The sequence below is a fragment of the Cavia porcellus genome, unplaced genomic scaffold (assembly GCF_034190915.1).
Source record: "Cavia porcellus strain 051 isolate PalLab524CR breed Dunkin Hartley unplaced genomic scaffold, mCavPor4.1 scaffold_1, whole genome shotgun sequence".
Classification (NCBI taxonomy): domain Eukaryota; kingdom Metazoa; phylum Chordata; class Mammalia; order Rodentia; family Caviidae; genus Cavia; species Cavia porcellus.
This window is the reverse complement of record NW_026947484.1, coordinates 154137658-154160018: the sequence shown is the minus strand read 5'-3', so window position 1 is coordinate 154160018 and position 22361 is coordinate 154137658. Positions and strand designations below refer to the sequence as shown.

Genomic DNA, 22361 nt, shown 5'->3' with positions numbered 1-22361 from the left:
CCAGATTTGGGACCAGGCTGTGTTTAGTTTAGGCCTCTTTCAAACACAGCAGAGGGCAAAGGCACCAGTTCTGTGGAATCAGGCTCATCTGGGGAATGATGCATCTGCTTCCTGTAAGGGTAGTGCAGCCTTGAGTTTGTTTTCATGAACACATGGGGCCTTTCTGTCAGTCTTCTCCTAGAGGAAGCAATTGCAAATGAGGGACCCTTTAGGAACCCTCATCAGGGAGCTAAGGGAGGTGGTGAGGTGAGCGAGAGAAGAATCTGGAGGAAGAATCATCTCATGCAGGCTCATCCTGCAAATGGCATGCCTGCACCCCATGGGTTCTAGGCAAGTCATCTGCTTGCAGGGGAAGCAGGTGCCGAGAAAGCAAGAAGTGTCTCTCTCAAGCACCTGCCGTGTCCGTCACTATGCACCCTCCGTATGCTGGCACAGTAGTTAAACTTTTCATCGACATTTTGAGTGCTTGATGTCTTTGTCATAGCCTAGGTGGGAGGGAGCTCTTGTCTTACAGATAGAATTGGAAGGGACCTCTTGAAGGAAGTGACTTTTGAGCTGTGACAGGGACTAAGGGACTAAGGAGCCACATATGTGAGTATCTGCAGAGGCAAAGGCTCTGTCAGGAGCACAAGGGAGATGCAGGGTCAGGAGGCCTGCAGCATGAGGGGAGCATGCAAGGCAAGGAACCTGGAGTTCACCCAGGTGGAGGAGGAGAAGCGGCAGGATTGGGGGTTGGGGGGTGGGGACAGGCAGAGGCTTCCCAGTGGCAGCCAAGTATTAGCATTCCAGGGCCACCAGAACTGAGTGCCATGGAGGCCGAGCTTCCACCCACAGGAATTCAGTCTCACAGACCTGGAAGGTAGAAATCTGAACACAAGGTGTTGACACAACCCTGTCCCCTTTGAAAGCTGCAGCCAGGGACTCATTCATTGCTCCTGGGCTGCCACATCTGTTCCGGGTTTCCATGTCTCCTGGGCCCCACGCTAATCCAGGATGCCCTGTCGAGTCAATGTCCTTTATATTGGCAAAAATCTACTTCAGTATGAGGTCACTTTCGTCAGTCATAAGAAGGGGCTCCACTGGCCCCCAAGAGTCTCAGTTGCCCTACTGATGGAGCAGGAGCAGCCTGCATCTTCCTGTAGCTGGGAATTGAAATGTTTTCTAGCTACCCCTAGTTGCTTCTCTTGAGCAGGCAGTGGCCCTACCAGCTGAGGGAAGCTGGTCAAGGCATCTATCATTCAAACATCTCCACAAAACCACTTCCACATTTTGGTTCCATCTCAAGTGTACCATTGACTCATGGTTTGTTTTCAGGGAGTGCCCACTGGCTTGGAAGAGTCTAGGAACATAGAAGGATCTTGGTCAATTTTAAGCAGTGAAGGTTTTCAGCACGTTAGTTTTTAGCAGCCCAGCTGCTGCTCTCTGTAGGTCAGAGCCTAGAACACATCCCATCATGCCTTGAGCTTCAGCTTCTGCTGGAAGACAAAGGCATGCATGTGGCACAGTTGTTTCAAATGTTGAGGATGGGTCAGAATCATCTGCAGGTCTCTTCAAAACACTAATTGTGGGCCCCACTTGAGACTATGCATCTCTACCAAGTTTTCTGACCTTGTTGCTGCTGCTGGCTGAAGAACCATGCTGCGAGTATCACTGACCGAGGTCCCTGGAGATTTCTGCCAGGCCTACCATTCTGTGCTTCTACAAAGTGCATTTCAGTGTAACATAACTAGCTGATGTGGCTCATCTAATTTTCATTAACAAAAATTCAGATTCAAAATGGAAATATATCCTACCCACCTTATTTTTCTCTTTGGATTTACCTCTCTAGTCTCAAAGATGTTGCTTAAATGACTCTTCTTTCTATCTTTTGTCTTTGTAGATCATGCACTCTTTTCTAGCTACTGGGTTTGACACACAAGGCCTCTGTAGAAGAGAACCAGATTTTGACCCTGAGTCCAATGGGATCACCACTTCTTGGTGGCACTTATTTAGAATGGAAGGTGGGGTGCAGAAGGTGAAATTAGAAATCTCAAAATATGGCACACATACATTAGACCCCAAACATACACAACATTATTAGTCATTAAGAAAATGCAACTCAAAAGTATAGATACTTCTCTCAACCACCAGAATAGTTATGATAAAAAAGAAACAGTACTAAGTGTTCACATGGAGAAATTAAAACTCAGTTTATAACATAGGCAGAAATGTAAAAGGTATAGCAACTTTGGGAAGCAGTTTGGCAATTTTCCCAATTGTTTAACGAAAGTTATCCTGTTACTTAGAATATTCTAGATATCTACCCAAGAGCAATGAAAATGTATTTCTACATAAATATTTGTATGTCAATGGTCATACTACTATTATTCATAATAATCCATAAGGGAAACAACACAAATGTCTATCCTGTAGTAAATGGGTAAAATGTGGTACATTCATGCAATTGGGTATTATAGCAATAAAAAGAAACACAGTACTAGTGCATGCAGTAGCACAGATGAATCCCAAAATTATTATGCTAAGTGAAAGAAGCCCGATACACAATAATCAACCTTTTTGCATGGGGGATACATCTCCAGGGGGATTTCCAAGTAGCTTCCTAAAATCACACGGTGCCACACCTTATATACACTACACTTTCTCCTATACCTGCTTACCTTTACACGTTTAAACAAAGTTTAAGTTCTAATGTAAGCATAATTAGAGATTAACAACAGTCATACTAAATTAAAACAGTTATAACAGCATAGAACAATAAAAGCTTTACGAGTCTGATCTCTCTTTCAAAATACCTTATGTGAAGTATCCTCCTTGTGATGTGACGTGATGCACAGTGTGGGTGTGAAGTGAAAGGACGGGGTAGGTATTGTGCTGTAGTTTATTGGGCAGGATCACTCAGACACAAGCACCACCACACCAATACCAGGACAATCAACCTGACGACCAGCTAAGACAGCTAAGTAACTAGTGATCAGCTGGGACACACGTTGTGTCTACCCTGATAAAGAGAGGATTCATATCTCAGGCAAATAGCAACGAGACAGTACAAGATTTCATGGGGTGACTCACAAAGACACTTGGTCTAACTGTGTATTTGTGGAGCGTTCCATTTAGTATTTTTAGACTGCAGTTGACCATGGATAACTGAAACTGCAGAAAATAAAACTTCAATTGAGAATGACTATTTATCAAATGTCGTAGGAATCTACTTAAGTGAAATACCCCCCCACACACAAAAAAAACAGGTTACATCAGATTAGGGGTAGAATCAAGAGCAACTAGAAATGGGTGTGAGATTTCTTTCAGAGATTATAGAAATAGTCTAAAATTAGATTATGCTGATGGTTTCCTAATTCATGCTTAAAATGGGTCAATTTTATGATATGAAAATTATGTACCAGTAAAACTATTGAAAAATTAGAATGCAGTTAAATGTTAAAAATGAGATTTCCTGGGCCTCTCTTTCAAGGTCTGTGGCTGACAGTGGTTCTGAAATGTCTACAAAATTCCAAATACTATGCTTTAGGAAATAGCATCTAGTTACACAGTCAAAACGGGTCCAGGAGTGGTTACTGGCACACTGGAGATCTTTAAATCCAACAAACACGTCTATTTCACATCCTTTGTGTACTCAGCACCGTGGTGAGCCCTTTTTGTGCCCTATCGTTCAGTTATTTGTTCGAAAATATTTGTTGAATTCATCTTTTCTGTGTTGCACACCATTCTGGAGCTGACAGTCTTGTGTGAATAGGAAAACCCCTCCTTTCGTGGAACTTATATCCTAAGAAGTAAACATGTGGATACCCAAATCAATCATTAAGATTACTTTAGATAGTGGTGTATTTTTTTAAAAAGTAAAACAAGGTAACAGGGGCGAGTGATGGGAGATGGGAAAAGAGGACAGAGTAAGTGGATTGAGAGGTGAAGGAAGCCGGGGCTGGCAGGGAAACAGGTTGAGGTCACCTCAAGCTGTGAAGGAAGAGATCTGTGCAGGCATCAGGAAGAGAGACTTGGTGGGGCAATCAGTGACATGATAGTTCTCCAGGACAGAGGACAGCAGGCACTGCAGATCCCAGGGCTATGCTACAGAGTTTGATGTGGAGTGGATTTCCTGTTCCTGATACAACAGGAAGCCACAAGAAGATTTAGGCCAGATTTCCATGTTACAGATGAGTCCAGACCTGAAAGATTTGGCCATGGGGAAGGGAGGGGGTGAAAGAAGGAAAGTTAAGAGCTCTGAATGTTGTAGGAGCCAAGGAGAGATAGCAGTGGCTTATGGGAAGGTACTTGCCATAGGGATGATGAGAAGATAGGATTGAGGGGGTAGGTAAGAAAAAAACCTTATTTTACATACGGCTCAGTACTCACTATTGCCCCCTGCAGGAGGAGTTTGTGCTTACCTAGCTCATGGGCAGAAATCAGCCAAGGCCATTGTCATGGTTTATATCTGGATGTCCCCACAAAGTTTCATGCACTCACAGTTGATGGAACCATGGGAGCATGATACCTGTCAGGGCACTCATCCACTCATGAATTTGTCGCTAAACGTAATTTGGAGGTGGAGCCTGGTAGAGGAGGTGGGTCACTGGATGTGGGCTGCAAGGGTAGACCTCCCTCCTCCTCCCTTGATCCCTCTCTGCTTCCCACCACCATGCCGTGATCTGCTTTTCTGTCATGCTCTTCTGCCACGCCATGGACTGAAACCTCTGCAAACTGTGAGCCTTCTTAAATTGTGAGTCTTAAATATTGCGTCCCCACAACAAGAAAGTAAAACAGTGGGATTGGATAGAGAGTGGAGGATTTCCTGGCCCTAAAGGCTGGTGTGTACATTTTTTACTAAATAAAAGGGAGGGGAGCTTCTTGGAAAAGTAACATTTTTCTAGTGAATCACATTACATAATCAGCATGGCTTACATCCAAGTGTCAGCCTGAACTGAGATTGACAGCTAATAAAAACCTAGTAATTACAGGAAAACACCAGATTGGAAAATGCAGAGATTCTCAAAACACCTGAAGCCATTTAGTATATCTTATGTTTGCTCCAGACCAACAGGCAGCTCCCAGAGCAAGAAGACAGGTCTCATTATTGAGCTAATGGGCATAATGCTCTGAGGTATCTTTCCTTCTGCCAAATAAATCAGAATTTTAAGAAGTGAAGCCTGATACCGCCAGGCTGCAAATGTTTGCAAGGACATCACTGGGTGTTTTAGGTGTCAAGTTTGATTTGACTTGGCCTAGTCTATTCTCTTAAGAAAAGCTCTGGAGGCATCCAATGGGTCACAAAGAGAATTCCGTCTGCTCTTGCTTCTTGGGCTGTGACAGAAATCAGACCTTGATTTCCTGAGCGCACTGCCCCAGTAGGAATTGCTTCTGTCACCACAGCCCGAAGGGGTTAGTGGTGATGAAAGTTGTCAGGCTTTCTAAGCTGGGGGATTTGTTTGTTGGTTGTTCTGTCTCTTTTCAAAAAAAAAAAAAAAAAAAGAGGGGAGTAGAAAGGAGGGAAAAAGGGGGATGGAAGAGAGAATCATTCACACAGTCTAAAATAATCACGAACCCCACTGCCTTAGGTTCTGGGGTAAAGACAAATGTTTACAAATTGTAGCAGTGTGAAAGGTTTGACCAAACCAATAAGTGCCCCCCCACCGTGTGTGTGTGTGTGTGTGTGTGTGTGTGTGTGCGCGCGCCCTGCACAGCTGGCTGGCTTCCTGCCAAGCAGCATCCTGCCCACTTGTGGGTGGTTGAATGGTGGCTGAGTCTTGGGGGCAGGAATGAGGGTAGCTCCTTCATGCACTGTGGATTTTCCTGTGCATTTTTCACCTCACAACAGCTCTAATGACCTTGGCATCAAGCGCTTACTGGGGATTAATAACTGGCTGGGCTTAATGGCCCTTACTGTGTCCTGGGCCATTTTCCCAGCTAGCCATTAATTCCAGGCAGTGCCCTGGCCTCTGGCCATTCCAGCTCCTGGGCTGAGAGGTTGCCCTGAAGTAAATGGCCACAGCCTCTTTCTCTGGGACAGAAGTCTCCATAGCTCAGTCTCCCTCCTCCCAAAAGCATCCACACCCAGAGCTGGGCTTGCAGACAAATTACATTACATTGACACTCATTGTCTTCGGAGTTCATTTTCCTAGAGGACAGGAAAAGCAAGAGGCTGGTTTTAATTCACTCACACCTCTGCTGTGGTCCCTCCATCAAGCACTAATCCCCGTTTTTTACGGGGAAGAATGGAGTGGCCTACTAGGACATTTTCTAGCAAAGAAGGAGCTGCTCCTTCCATTTAATGGGACTTAGGGGAAATGTCCCAAAGAATCTGGGAGGAGGAATGTAGAGAGGAGGGGAGATCGTGCTAGGTGGGGAGTCCTCTGGGAGCTACCTCCTCCCCCAGGTTCTCCTCATCAACATGGGGTTAAAATTCCTATCCTCTTTAGTGACTGCTCATCCCAGGGTCCTCAGGCGTAAGGGAACAACATGAAAATACTGCATCAGGAATCTTAACCCACCAAGGCATGAATATTTTCACTCATGATGCCAAGGAGTCTTAATAGCACTGAGAGCTGGAGGGACGTGGCAGGTTCAGGTGACTGACAAATCCTCAGAAACAGGGTCACATGGGTTGTACGAATTTAAGTCCTTCTGCTTCCAAAATGTCATTAGTCCTTATGAATGCAGCAGAAGGACTCATCTCCTCCTTTGGAAGTGATCCCACCTTCAGTACATGCTCCTCTCGGCTGCTGGAGAGAGAATCCTGTGTTTGAAACTGCTATCATCACATTCTTATCAGCACTTACCAAAAAGTCTTCAGGCAAAATTCAGATTCTAATCTCAGTTTTGCTTGGGCATCTGCATGACTCAAAGAATCAGTGTTAGTGGCCAAGATGACAAGCACCAAGCTCCTGGTGGAGGGACTAGATTGAGTGCAGGGTGTTCCGACAGTGACCAGTGATCACAGAGAGCCAGAATAATATGATCAGTGGAGAACTTTCAGCTCCCATGAAAGGCTGTGTTTCAGGGAAAAGAGGAGAACAAGGTCTTGAGCTGTGTTTTACCCACCAGCCAGCCTGCTTCATGAAATCTCAGCAGAGCAATTTATTACAGGAAGAAAGTCACTCCTGAGGCCCTTCCAAGGACTGTTTCCCCAATAACAGTGAGTACCAGGTCTGGAAATGATCAACTGGAAAACTCAGGATAATTCTAGGTGATTCTAATGACAAAAGCCAGGTTTCCACAGCCTTAGGTCCTAGCATGAACTTACAGTGTAGCCTTTTAAAGAAAATGCACTGGGTCATATAGAACCTCGGGGGATGAATTAAATGCTCTGGAAAGATCTTTTGAATGAGTGAATCCATCAGTCAATGTCATCTCACCATAAGTATCTAGTTTGAAACCAGTAAAGTATATTAAACATGTAACAAAGTTAATTACCTCATTTGTGCAAATGTCAGATTTCAACTCTCTATCTTCTGACCCTACTCATTATTAAATAACAAACTATTTATAAATGCTTCTTATTACTTCTATGGAAATACTTTAATGGGCTTCTCCATTAGTAGCAACCATTCTGGCTTATCTGGGACCAAGGAGTTTCCCAGGATGCAGGATTTTCAATGCCAAAACCCAGACCACCCCGACACCCCATCTTGGATGATCACCTTAAGTGTTAGTCAGTCCTGGAGATCTGACATTCTCCACCATTAACCCTCTATCAACCTTTTTCAGTCAATCTTTGGCCTCTACTGCCTTACTTTCAGCCACAGTTAGTGTGTGTCATCAGTGGAGACTATGGTGATCCAAAGTCATCAAATTCAAGGGACACTTTCCAAGTCTTATTCCATCACGGTTTATGGTGCCATGAACATCAACGATGGTTGGTTGGTTTCCACAGCATACTCCCTAGTCATCTGCCTATCTTTCTCACTCTTCTGGACAGGCTTTAGTATTCCCTTATCTTTGGCCCCACATCCCAATGTGCTAATTTATAACCACACTTACTATGTGGCCCTGAACTGTTTGTCTGGGAGCTTATTCGACCTAGACTTCGCTCCTAGAGCAGGGAGTGTTTCCCTGAACTTTCCTTTGTAGCAGCAGGTTCAGTGCCTGGAACATAAAAGGAACTTTGCCACTGATTTAAACTTCCTCTTCATCATATTTATGCACGGGATGTACCAGGAAAATGAGAAGGAAAGTATCTCCTCTACCCTTTGGGCACTGAAATTGGCCCTCACCCAGGGGTTCACCCTGAGGATTCAGAAGGGATCCAGTTAGATCCAGTTTCCAGCAATGTCCTGGTGGAAATAGGGGCCACTTTCTGAGAACCCAGAAAGTGCTCTTCCTCCAGACAAAGGACAGGCCTTGGCCACATTTTAGCCACAGACTGAAGAAAGTTCCAGTTGGATGAATGTGCTGTAAATCTAAGGGATGGGAGAATTGGACAGAAGAGCTCTGTCACCCCTGCACCCAACCAGTGGGCTCCAGGGAGGGAGGAAAGGGGGCGTGCAATGAGGTTAGCAGCCCTCCCACAGCACCCTACTCATCCTGTGGGATCAGGCTGGCAGAATGGTTAATCCCACCAGTTTGAAGCCACGTGGCCTGGGGTCAAATCCCAGGTGTCTCACTTCCTAAGAGTATGAGAAAATAGCTTCACTTTTGTATCCTTCAGTATTCTAGTTTGTAAAACAGGGCTGATAATATCTACCTGAAGGAAATATTTGAGAGATTAATACAGTGATATAAAAAGCTCAGGGAGTGGCTGGTACATGCAGATATTAGCTATTTAACCACACTTTTACATGTCCAGCCTTGTTGTGTTCAAAGCAACTTTGATTGCTCATTCTCCATCAGAGTCCCCTCTCAGGCCCTGTCCTCTCTAGTGCCCTCCTTCACTGACCCTCCATTCCTCACTAAAATGCAAACTTCAAACCCTTCCATTTTCCCCTGTCTGCATTTGTACTGTCTAGCACAGTGCCTGTCCTCTGCAATTCATTAGTTATGAGAATGACAAGTTTTCTTGATTTCACAAGCTTATAAACGCAAGGTGTTCAGTGAGTACTTTTGATGTGTGTTCCACACTAATCTAAAACCTTAACAGCACCTGCTATGTATTAAATGATCACTATGCCAGGTCACAGGCTAAGGATTGGGCTCAGCCCCATGCAGCTTCTTATGTTTGCAGGTCAAACAGAGGCAGCTTCAGGTGACTTCATCTGATATAACATGTATCTTAATTTTGATCATTCTACTGAGATAGAATAGGCTGTTTTTCCTCAGAGATACACAAACTTAGGTTTGTGAAGATGAGCAACTTTCTAAGGTTCCATAGCCATTAGTTGCTGGTAGAGACAAGACTCCGAGCCCATGGTCTTAGGCAATGAGGGAAAGTGACCACCCTCAGGTGCCCTCTGCAGATCCCAGGCTCAGGAAGCTGCTGGAGGAAATACCAAACTGAATATCTGCAGTGCTGCATGAGACAGCCTTTCTGAAAGCTGCACAGGGAACCAGGGTGACCTGTTCTGAGCTAACAGAGGGAGGCCAGAGACTCTGGGGGAATCAGCAGTGCAACTTTTCATCTGAATGACTTGGTTGTCATTTTCTTTTGTACCTGTTGGCTTTGGCTGCAAGCTCTCATTGCATTATCTTCTAGTGGCCACTAAGAGATATTTCTTGTTAAACAAGAACAAGAGAATGTTGTTTGTCAGAATGTAGGTGTTCAGAAAGCAAAGCCTTGGTTCAAGGGGTTGAACTGAGCCCTGCTGGTTGCATTGTCCTTGGTTCACCCCATGTGACCAGGCACATCCACCGCCCTCCAGGCACGGAAGGGAGGACCAGGCTGCACTTCCTCGATGTGCTCCATGGCTCTGAACTTGTGGCTGCCCTCACATTTATGAACATGGGCCAGTGCAGCCTGTCTCTGCCCCTAACTGGGAGAAATAATCCCAATTCTTCCTTCAAAATTATGGCATTGAGAGGCTACAGTCTGCAAGCCTCTTCTCATCTGATTCTTCCATAATGCTTACTTGGGGCTAAAAATGAATCCAGTATACTAATAGGTGCTTCCCTCGTGAGGTGAATTGATAGGGTCAAAAGCAGAGTCCTGGCAATTTGTTGTATAGTTCTGACTTTTAATTCAGGAAACTGGATTCAGAAAGTCCTAGCTTTGGAAGTGTGACGCCATCACTCCAGCCACTCATCCTGGGGCAGATTTCTTAGCGTCTCTAAGCTCCAACAACTTTATCCATAAAACAACCTTGATGTTAGGTGTCTAGATGGTTACCTAGGAACAGCAAAGACCCCAGCCATTGTTCAGCAATCAGCGTCAGCTGTCTTTCTCTCTCCTCCAGTGTTTCCTGTCACTGCTTTAGAAAATAATGTAGGGATCCATGAAGTACAACAGCTTTAGTGGGACAGAAAGAGGGACAGAGGCCCTTAACTTGGGGTTGGAAGTAACCCCCTGGGCCCAGGGGACAGGTGATCCTTTTTCCTGACCCTCCCCTTCTCCTCCTCCTCTCCTCTGCCTTCTAGCCCCTGAAAATGCACTGCAAGGACTGTGCCCTTGTGACGAGTTCAGGACACCTGTTGCGCAGCCGGCAAGGCCCGCAGATTGACCGGACTGAGTGTGTCATCCGCATGAACGACGCCCCCACCCGCGGCTACGGGCACGACGTGGGCAACCGCACCAGCCTGCGGGTCATCGCGCATTCCAGCATCCAGCGCATCCTCCGCAACCGCCACGACCTGCTTAACGTGAGCCAGGGCACCGTGTTCATCTTCTGGGGCCCCAGCAGCTACATGCGGCGCGACGGCAAAGGCCAGGTCTACAACAACCTGCAGCTCCTGAGCCAGGTGCTACCGCGGCTGAAGGCCTTCCTGGTCACGCGCCACAAGATGCTGCAGTTCGACGAGCTATTCAAGCGGGAGACAGGCAAAGACAGGTGCAGCAGGGCGCCGCGGGCTGGGCTGATGGCTGAGAGCGCAGCGCTGGGAGGGTTCGAGTTGGAGCCCCCACCCCACCCTGCACTGCATGGGGCCCCGCGGGGTCCCCAGGGCCCCTTCTGTTACAGCCTTGCTCTTCTGCATTAGTAAGAGAGGTGGTTGGCATATAGGGTGAATATTTCAATTCTTTGTAATGCAGTAGAATAAAAGGCACATTTCCTTTAATCCCCTCTAAGTGCTCCCCCTCTCTTTGCACGCGCCGATCCAGCCCTTCTTCCCACCTCCTGAAGCAGCTTTTAGTTGGGCTGCTGTGGCCCAGTCAATGTCCTGAGTGGATTCAAAATGTTCCCCTTTCATGATCGTCTTAACCTTTCCTGGTCATTTTGACTTTGGGGACGGGCCAGGAGTCACAGGGCACTGGATCTTGTGAGTGACACGGAAGGACGCTGTCTGGTGTGTTTAGCAGCCTGCCTTCACGTAGGCTGGACTCTACAGCAGCGTTGGCTGTATTTTGGATCACGCCTTGTAAAGACTGTTAGAAAGAGGATGTGCAGAACTGCTTCAGAAAATTGTGAGAATGGCGGGATAAGTGTGTTACAAACAGAGGGGAGTTTTTGAAGGGGATTAATGACAAGATGCCTTTTACTAGGGCAATGTTTTTAAAATGTAAACATTCACCATATATCACACCTGATAGCAGCCTTAATGTGTATCATTTTCCCCTGTGAATACTTACTAAAAAGGAGCATGTGGGTTTACTTTGCCCTTCAAAAGGCAAACATTCATTCATTCATGCATTGAGTACCTACTACTAGCTCTGCGCTGTGCTTGGTGCTGGGGACATAGTCAAAAATGAGACCCTGCCCTCTATGAATGTAACTTTGATTGCTCACCCTGCAGGGCCAGTGTGTGGAAGATCATTGGAGAGGATGCTCCACCGTAGCAAGGTCTCTGGCAGTGGCTCCCAAACTATTAACGAAAACATGGAAGCCAGTGTAAAGAGGCATGGAAGGTCATCCTCCCAATGTACTGGGAAGGATGGAGTGGAACAGAGGTGAACAGGCAGCGTCAGCATCCATTGCACATGATAGGCAAGGCAAAGTTCCACTTCAGACACGTTTATTTCAGATAACAAGTAAATAAAGGTCCTGTTTAAGTGGTGCAAAAGGAGCACAAATCAGTAGTGCTAGTTTTATAACCCGAGGCCCATAGTAAAGACTAATGAATTACATACTTCAGAAAATAAAATGAAATAAACACCCATACATCCGTGTGTGTACGTATGTATATACTTTCAGTCATGCTGTAAAATGTATTTTTGCTATAAATTGAAGATCTTCAAAAGCTACTGCTATAGAGAAGGAAAAGGCTTTGTCAGAAAGGTAAACAGAGGCAGACAGCCAGGCCAATGAGTATTTATCCAAGCAAAGAAGGTGCTCTTCTGGGTCGTAGGAATGAGATGTGAGAGACCAGCAGGAGTTGGAGAAAAACCCAGGGGCTTCACCCCCAGGAGGACGGGTCATCTCGACAAGATGAGGGTCCCAAACCAGCCAAACCCCAGGGGAACGAAGACAGAGACGTGCAGCGCAGCAGGTGCAGTGGGTGTGAACACACAGCTTCTGGCTGGAACTCTGGCTCCAGCGTGCTCTGCTTGTGTAGACGTGGCCAGTTTCTAACCTTCCAGGGCTTTGGTGGCCTTCTGCATGGGCAGGGGTCAGAAGTACCAATCGCTGGGCTGTCCTAACAGTTAGATGTCCTTTGTTCTCAAACATGTCTCAGTTACTTTCATATCTAACAGACATTTAGTGATGCAATGTACCATGTTAAGTGTCGTGGAGCCAATTTCTTACCTTCAAACTAAAGAGATACGATAGGTGGAATAAAGAATATAAAATGCCAAATCCATTATTTGGCCAGCTTGAGCAACATATTATTAGAGAGCAATCTTAAAGAAAAACCAAAAGCCAGGGTCCAATTTTTTGTGTGTGGAAGAACTATCATTTTTAATATGTTTGTGATACAGAGTACATTCCTTTAGTGAATTGGTACGGACACACACACAGGGCATCTGGGTCATTTTTATTCCCCTTTCTCTTCCACTACTCCCTCATCTTCTTTCCATCTCCAAAAAGTTTATCTCTCTATTTCTTATCATCTCTCCTTTATTTTACTCTTTAAATTATTTATATCTTAGATTTCTTATATAGGAGAATCAATATAGAGATTCCTCAGAAAACAAAAAATAAAAATTCTATTTGACCTCTTGTGGAAAGAACTATCTTTTTAATCTCTGGATAACATTGGACCCAGGGCTGGTGCTGCAGGGTGAGGCTTCAGTCTGGAAAAGGAAGGGTGACACTGCTGCTTTGGCACCATGGGTCCTTTGCTGAGCCCTGGTGGATGCAGGTCAGCTTGGCCAACAGTCACACCAGGGTCCTGACCACCACTGCAAGCCACCCGATCTCCACCGTGTGCCCTTTACTCTGCCCATAAAGAGCTGCCACTCACTTCTGTGAGCTCCTTAACCAGGAAAGCACCTTATGAGGGATGAAGAGGGAGAAAGCTATTTAGAGTTGAATGTCACTGCTTGGAAATTTCAAAACAAGTAGAAACTATCTCTTCCATAAAACAATGCCCTTGATTCTTTAATGTCTGCTACATTTAAGAATCCCCGAAATGCTGGTGCAGGATAACCCCACCTTGCTCCTCATCTGCTTATGGAAACAGGTTAGTAGGTGACTTGGAGATGAAGTCAGCCCACCTTTTAGCCACTTAGCATCTTTAAGAGACAGTCGAACACCAAGACCTCCCCCACTCATCACTGAACTGTGACCAGTGAAGTTCTGCAACCCATGCCCACCTCATGGGCAGCTCCAGCGGGAAAAAGAGTGCCATGGCCTCGCAGTTGACTCCTGGCCCTCTCTGCAGGCACCCACATTCCAGGGCCACTCAGTCCTCACACAGGGGACTTAACACTCGGAAGAGCTCAGTGCCAAAGTCCATTATCCTTGCAAGCATCTTTGTGCCGCCTCCAGATTTTAGGAAACTATTGTTGTTGTTTTGTTTTGTTTTTGTATTTTTTTTTGAGGCAGTGTCTCACTATGTAGTTCAGGCTGGCCTTGAATTCACTATGTAGCCCATGCTGCCCTGGAGCTCACAGCACAGCAATCCTCCTGCCCCAGCCTCCCGAGTACTGGGATCGTAGGCATGTGCTACTGTGCCTAGCTGGAAACTACCTTTACAAAACTATTACTAATTCAATATTCTTCTGTGTCTGTATGCTTAACCCGAAGCTTGCTCCAAGCTAGAAACCAAGTCAAAAACAATACCTTCAGAACAAAACCATTTCTGTCATTTGAAACACAAAACTTTCAGGCTGCGGTGCTATTTTCTCAATGCCTGCATGTCTTGAAACCCAAACAGTAGCATGCTCTGAAGATATATGCAGGGTAGACTATCTAATTTTCAGATCTCATGATTGGGACATTCATTTCAGGCTAATATTTTGAAGAGGCGGGGAACTCGGTAGATTTTGATTTATAGAAGTTTCACTCTACTTAAAAGTAAGGGGAAAATAGTTCATAAATAGTCTGCAATTAAAAAGCATGACAAATGACATAGATGGCCAAGTGGTATTCTTTGATATTAGAAAGTAACTGTACTTGAAAATAACTTTATAATTGAATAAGGGTACATTAGGAAAATACGATTCAGAACCAATATTATAGTAATTAGATAAAGGAAGCATAAATGAAATAACTGCAGGAAGAATATTTCCATAGAGATTATAAATGAGTTTCTGGTAGAGCAGAAAGGCCTTTAATTGTAATTTAGTGTGCACTATAGAATTATCAGCTCAGTGTGTTACTTCATCATATAAAAGAATATCTGATAATTTTCCCTAATAAGCACATGACAGCTCTTCATATTCTTTCATTACAGCTGATTAAGTATAAAAACAGTAGATATTCCTTTGTTGGAGAAAGAGTTGAAATCTCTTTGGAAAGACAGTACAAAGAAGTTGTATTTTTCTATAGCATGTGATCCCAAAAGGCTATTATTTAGGAAGTCTGGGGAATTTTAAGTGGGTCTTTAAAGAACTTTTCACTTGAGTTTCTTGAGTCATCTACTTTGTATTCTCCCCCATTTTTACCCGCAAAGCTTTTTTATGGAGATCCATATCCTCCTGTCCTCTAGGCTGTGGCTTGTGTGCTGCACTGCATCACATGAAAGAGCCGAAATTCGGGAGAGGTTTTGGCACCAGGCTTTGGCACCGGACAAAGCCCCAGCTGGTACTTCCAGCAGCTCTTAAAGCATTAGGGGATGCAGGTGTGATTTCCAAGTTAGGATCCTGGGGATGGAAGTGAGCACCCTTCTCATCCTGGGCTTCTTTGATCAGGGATAAGTGGCATTGTGTTGTCACAGCACAGCAGGGAGGACAGGCTATAACTCAGGGGAGGGGACAGAGACTGCTGATGCCTATGGAAGCTGGAGGGTTTCGAATTCGGTACTTACCACCCTGGCTGCTGCTGATGGCTCTCACATAAGATCCCACTATTGGAAGGAGTTCTTCTTAGGTACTAAAAAGGCACCCAAAGGAATGGGTGAATTATTGACTTGCCTGCTCAACCTAACAACCAAGAGGGGAGGAAGGATCTTGATGATCTGCACAGCACACAGGATGCTTTTCCTGGGCATGCTCTTATTGAGTCCTCAGGTCACTCAAAGGATGGCTTCCTGCACCTGCTTCAAAGGTGGGCAGTCCAGGGTCAGAGATCAGCAGAAACTGGCTGGGGTCATCTGGTGTGGACAGCCGAGGCAGAAAAGAGTTGTGCCCCTGGTATCCCATCTTTAGGAGCTGCTAGATGTGCTTAGGGGGTGTGACTGGCTCCAGATGGAATGAAATGGATGCAAAAGTTGAACAAAAAGGACTTAAGAGGTAGAAAGTGGGGGCCAGAGCATAGGGATGACTAAATTACCCATGCCCATCAGGAATCTGGTGAGACAAAAGACTCTTTTAAACACTCTTTTATGGTGTCCTTCTGTGAAATGGAAATAATGCACACGGCTTAACAAAGTCTCCCTGTCCTCCAGGCGGGTTCTCTGCAGGGCCAGCACAGAGCCCTTCCACAGCTCGGCGGTGTGCAGCCCTCATGGGGCTGGGCTACGGCTGGGCGAAGTCAGAAGTCTGACCTTGGGGATAAGGTGTTTGGAACTGAGTAATGAGGCATGCCAGGGGCACTGACAGAAGGAGAAGCAGCAGCCCCCGAAGAATTGAAATTAATATCCACAGAAGCATAGCATGGTAGACTGGCCAGCAAGTCGTTCTCTCAGGGTCAAATTAAAGCTGGATGCTGTCTCCCCCGTTAGCGTGGGCCTTGGCACATTGTTGAGCTCAAGACAGAATCCCAAAAGGGCAAATAAATGAATAGTGGAATATTCAGATCGATGCCCTAAATTCATCCACTTTTGGCTTCTAATAAAAACTTTCAGAGGCCCCAGAATGTTCTGAAGGAAAATAAAGCAAATACTCAGTAAAATAAAAGCATTTTTCCATAGTCGGTTTCATAGGGTCATTAGTACTTTCTCAAATGAGCACAATTCCTCGAAGGAAAGTTGTGCAGTCAAGATACTGGTGTTAGTTCGTGAAAGCAAGTGTTGACTTTAAGATCAAACAGTCAGTGAACAGGTCAATAGACACATGATAAATAGGTTGGTAGCTATAGATAGATGGTACATCTACATGTTTAGTCATATTTAAATTATTAATTTATTATCTAGCTTGTGTGGGGTAGAAGGAGAATTTATAGTTAGCCAAGTATTCCAGAACTGTCAACATTAATATTGTCATCATCAAGAAATTGAGCCATAACAACATACAGTTAAACACTGAAAAAATGTTAGTCATCTCTTTTGGTGATATAGAGCTCCCATATCCCTACATCCCAGATCCACCATGAGGAAGCATGTGTATTGGCTACCATTATGCAGTTTGTTACAGTGAGATACTGGTGGGAGAGCTGGCTGTGAAGAGGGTCCAGATACTGATCAAACAGACAGAGAGAGAGAGGATGCGGGTGTTCCTGTCTGTGTCTGTGTCTGTGTCTGTGTCTGTGTCTGTGTCTGTGTCTGTGTCTGTGTCTGTGTCTGTGTCTGTGTGTCTGTTCATGGTCAGGCGAACTCTGGAAGGGATTTCAGGAGGTAGTGGGTGCCATCTGACTTTACCTCCTTCCAGGAAGATCTCCAACACGTGGCTCAGCACTGGCTGGTTCACCATGACGATTGCGCTGGAGCTGTGCGACAGGATCGATGTGTATGGCATGGTGCCCCCAGACTTCTGCAGGTAGGAGTCATTCTGCAAGCATAAACCATCAGCAGGCGTGTGCAGGCTATGAACAGTCCCATTCTGAGTCTCACCCAGGACACATGTCGGACTGTCTTCCTAAAGCGATTAATTAGCATGTCCCTAGTTCTGGCTCTGCTGGCTCTGGGAACAACAAACAGCATTTAATTATGCGATATAAAATATTGAAAGTTTTGTTTGTACTCTCAGAGAATTAATTCGTCTTATGGGCTTCATTCATCCTCTGAATATTTATCAGCCGAAAGTAATGCAGTAATTGGCATAATATTAACAATGAACAAGCATTAAAAATATTAATTTTATTCTCACTTGAAAGCTGTGTGGTAATTTTTTAATGAACTAAAGAGGGCATTTCCTTTGATGGTAAAGCCTGTTTTCTAACATAAAAATATTCCTCTGAGCCTCTCTGTCTTGCACATGAATAGCCTATCTCTGCACTACGTAGGCCTGAAGGTCAGGCATGGTTACTAGGCTTTAGCACTGCACAGGCAGCTTGCACACCTCCCTGCTCCTGCCATGCCCACGTACAGAGTGGTGAGTACCAGGAGATGCACTGAGCAGTACTAAGGCCTGGTTTCTAGAAACCCACTTGAAAACTGATGCGCAGATTAAGTACTGATAAACTCAGAAAACATCTCAGGTTTCAGGACTAGCTCACTCCTGGCTTCAGGGACATCACAAATTCAAGCCCAGTCCGGGCAACTTAGCAAGTGGACAAGACTGTGTCTTAAAGTTTAGATAGAAAGACAGATGAGAGAGACAGACAGGGCCAGAGATACAGAGAGAGAGAGTTAAGGATGTAACTCAGGATAAAGGCCCTGAGTTTAATCCCCAAGACCTCAAAAAATGCTTTTAAACCTTCTCAGATTCAAAACCTTCCTGTGCTTTAAAACTTAACAGTTCGAAAGCCTTAACTCATAAATCAAAAGCTGCAATTTCAGTGTTTAAAGCAAAGATGAGAAAAGGTATACTCAATCATGCAAGTCTTAGTCTACTTTATGTTGCTATTACTGAATAACACACACTGCTGTACGTATGAAGAATAAAGAATAAAGGTTTATTCATTTTAGGGTAATGGAGGATGAGAGGTCCAAAGCCAGCGGGCTGCATCTGGTGAGGACTTCTTTACTGCTGGAAACTGGAGAGTCCTGACGTAGCACAGGGTGTCACGCAGTGAGAGGGGCACATAGAAGGTGCAGAGCCAACTGGCTTTTATAACAGACTGCCCTTGAGATACCCCATCCATCCCTTAATCCACCCGCAAGAACAGAACCTTCATGACCTAACCACCTCTTGAAAGATCCCTGTCCTCCTTCTTAATACCTTGCAATCAGGATAAAATTTCAGCGTGGTTTTGGTGGGTGCCTTCACACCGCAGCAGTGCTATGCTATGTACCACTTCACCTTTTCTAACCCAGACATCCAACCCAGCAAGAGCCTGGGCTGGTGTGCAAGGGCCAGGTCACAGAGGAGAAGGAAACATAGGGATGCAGATCAGCGCACCTCACAGAGAGACCTGTGCGGGGCCAGACTGCAAGGTTAAAGCTTCACATCTGCGTCTCAGCGCCTCGTGTATAGACACAGATGTGACGATGGTAACAGACTGCAAATTGAATAAGGTCACACATGTGACAGGCTTGGAACAGAGACTGGAAGGTGGCAAGCATGAGGGACGTAACTTAGATCCTCACCCAGTTCCTCGCCACTTTCTTGCTGCTGGCATTGTTTCCCTGCTTAATACCCTGTGTGTAAAAATAGGTAGAATGCTTTAGAAGAGCAAATGGCCTCCCCTACCCCCGGCGTGGCAGAGGCAGTGGGAGAGGCACTTACCAACATCAGGTGTGATGGCTGTGGGGCAGATATAATTGGACCACACTGCCATTAGGATGCCAGGAATAGAAAGCATGAATAAATTGAAATGTTAATGACAGAGTGTTCAAGGAAATACTCCATTTGTTATGAAAGGCGAGTTAACCTGTCATTTCTCTTGCTCAGACTCAGTTCATCTTGACTATGTGTACAGTAGGATGGAAACAATTTATGGAATGAGTCTAACCAGGAAATTAAGATAATGTCCCTGTGCCATATGTTGCCACAGCTCCAGGTTTCGGCTTGTCAGCTGCCATTGCCAAAGTTCAGCAGTTGTCTGCCCGAGATCTATCAGCAGGAACTCCTCCAAAGGGTCCCCCCTCCAAAAACAGCATCCCCTGTGCCCAGGGATCTATGAGAGAGAGGGGGAGAGCTGGGTGTGCCCTGGACAGAGGACTCGGGGCCAGGGAGACCTCGATGCTCTCTGTCCTTAGGGAAGGCAATGAGGGGACAGGAGCACCACAGAGCGATCTCCCAGTTCCTCTTCTCTCTGTTTCCAGGACATGTTAGCTGAGCCACTAGAGAACGGCTGCTAACTGTAGGACCCCACGGCTTGGTTTGCTCATCTGTAGAATGGGGTTAAGAAAACAACAGAAAGAACAAGCAGAACACAGTGCAGGTAAAATGAGATAGTGGGCATGGAGTGCTTGACCCAGTGCCTTGCACACGTACATGCACAGGAATGATTATTTAGTATCACTAACATTGCTGGTACAATATAATAAAAGATATAAAATGATTCCTGTGATCTCAAGCATTATTTTAGATCCTTACCCAGTTCCTCAAGAGACTAAGAATTTTGGGGCCTGGGATAATGAGCCAGCCCTTCCCTCCCAGGGGCTTAGTATAAGCCGTACTCATACCAAAACAAGGGATGTGGCAAAGCCACCTGCTACGCGACTATGAAAAAGGCAGCTTTTGCAGACCTCTTATGAGCATCCTATATCAATACTGTTTGCCAAAGCCTCAGAGCATGAAAAGCCAACCCATGAGTTCCTCCTGCAACAGTCTGACTTCCAGGCTTGTTTGCCTCATTTTGAAAATAGCTGAGAAGTGCGAGGCGTAGAAATCACAGCTTTGTGTGTCACAGGCTCCAGGGCTCAAGGTGGGAGGTACAATAGCTCGAGCACCCACAGTTGCTAGGGCTGATTCTGTGGGATGGCAAATAGTGAGCAGGTTGAGTCCACAGGCATGGGACCTCCGTGAGGCCAGAGACTTGTGTGCTTGGCTCACATGTTGGAGGCTGGGGCACAGGACAGATGCTCACTACCCCAGCACAGAGCAGACGCTTCGTCCAGCTCCTCTGAGGAACAAGCCTGACCTCACTCTCTGGAGGGCTGGAGGTAGGTGACAAGAAGCATTTCTGCCTCTAAAGAGTATGTGTGCCAACTTTAGAAAAGTTATTTGGCCTCACTGAGTCTCGGTGACCTTGGGCAAGTGACTCAGGGGACTGTGTCCCAGGAGTCTTACTTTCTACATCTGGGAACTGGGGATGACAGGAGAGTGGCCTTGAGCATTCCTAGGGCGGTTCCACCCCGGTGAGATGAGGCCTGCTCAGCCCAGTTCCAGGATGGGGGAGCCCGCAGTGAGCTTTCAGGTGCAGGGACTCATGTGACAGGCAGGATCTGCCAGCCCATTTGATGAAGACGTCCAGGGCAGGAGGGATGGGGCGGGGTGGGGCTGCTGTGGAATGGTATGCATGGCCCTCACTGTGAAGGGCCTCTCTGTCACCACTGAAAATCGCCATATGGCCAGCATCTCTTTGCAGAATGTCACACAGGCTACTTGCAGTGTACCTAGTCATCCTGTGGCTTCCAGAAGGTTCCCAGTCTCTGAGTGTAGCCACGTGGAGCCAGATCTCAGCCAGAAAAAAAGGACAGCTGTTCATTTTCCTCAAATCAACCATTTCAGACCATAAGGTACAATTAGGACCCTCAAAAGAAGTCATTCACTAGATGAATCGGAGGCTTGTTATTGAACCTCAAGTCCTAGGCCCCAGCAAGGTGTTCGGAGGTGAATGAGATGGGGTCTCTGCCCGACAATGCCTCAGTCCCACCAAACCACAGTTCAAGGAGGAGGGACAGGGTGGCTGTGGAGGAAAGTCCATTCTGCCTGCAAGGCATCTGAGTCCCTGACCGTCACTGAAATGTCCCCCTTGGGCCTCCAAACCCAGCTGTGTTGTGGCTGCCTTGATGTCTCCGACTGATTCAAAGGGTTTGCCTTTCACTGCCATTTCCACTTTGGAAAAGAGCCAGAAGTAGGTGATTCACTGCCTGAGGCAGAAGAGGACACACTGAGATGTTTTTATGAGCCCGCTTTTCCCTCAGGTGGCCCTTGGCAGCAGCAGTCCCCGTGCAGTACTGGGGCTCACAACTCACAAAGACTCTCAGGAAAGTGGACTTCAGCAAGTAGCAAGAGCAATGGGATGAGTGCTTGAGGCAAGGGGCGGTACCTAAGGGAGCTGATGTCTTTAACTGTAATACTTCTTTATGTAAACATTCTCTGTGTATTTCAATCACATCTGCTCTATTACTGGTCCTGGTGGCTGATGAGGGACAAATTCAAGACCTGACAGAATAGAACACCTACTAAAACAGGAAGCAGCCTTTCCTGTTTCTCTATTGCTCAGCCCTTCTCCAGACATCACAGAGCAGCTGGCCACCGACCCAGCCATGCCACCTGAAGCCCCTCTGAGGCCCCTCTGAGGCTCCCCACAGCTGCAGAACTGAGTCGCATCCCTGGTTACACGGAGGCCTCTGGGACTGGGCTGTACCTAGGACAGCTCATCCTCTCCAGCCACATAGATTTCTCTCGGCCGGCCGTACTAAACCTCTGTCAAAAAACTCACCCCACACCCTGTTGTCCCCATGCCTGCAGCTCTGAAGACCTCGCCCCTGCTTTTTTCATCCTACTGGCTTCTGTGGGTTCTTCCCTTTGATTTTTTTCCTTCCTTCCTTCCCTCCTTCCTTCCTTTTTTCCTTCCTTCCTTTTCCCCAGTGCTGGGCATTGAACCCAAGGCCTTCACTCTGAATTATATCCTTGGCCCTTTCTTTATTTTTTATTTGAGGACAGGGTCTCACTAAGTCACAGAGTCCCTCAGGCTGGCTCAAACTTGGGGTCCTCCTGCCCCTGCCTCCCATCTGTGTCTTCAGGACTTGCCACCACGTCTAAAACACAGCACATGTTCGGGATGGGTTGGTTC

General features: G+C 46.1%; 1 protein-coding gene across 1 annotated transcript in view; it reads left to right on the top strand.

The window, feature by feature from the left end:
* Nucleotides 1-22361, top strand: part of St6galnac5 (ST6 N-acetylgalactosaminide alpha-2,6-sialyltransferase 5) — a 177956-nt gene that overhangs the window by 144097 nt on the left and 11498 nt on the right. The window contains exons 3-4 of the mRNA XM_013143174.3: nucleotides 10516-10925; nucleotides 17162-17269. Of these exons, the coding sequence (XP_012998628.2) occupies nucleotides 10516-10925; nucleotides 17162-17269 (518 nt within the window). The remainder of the gene's footprint in view (nucleotides 1-10515; nucleotides 10926-17161; nucleotides 17270-22361) is intronic.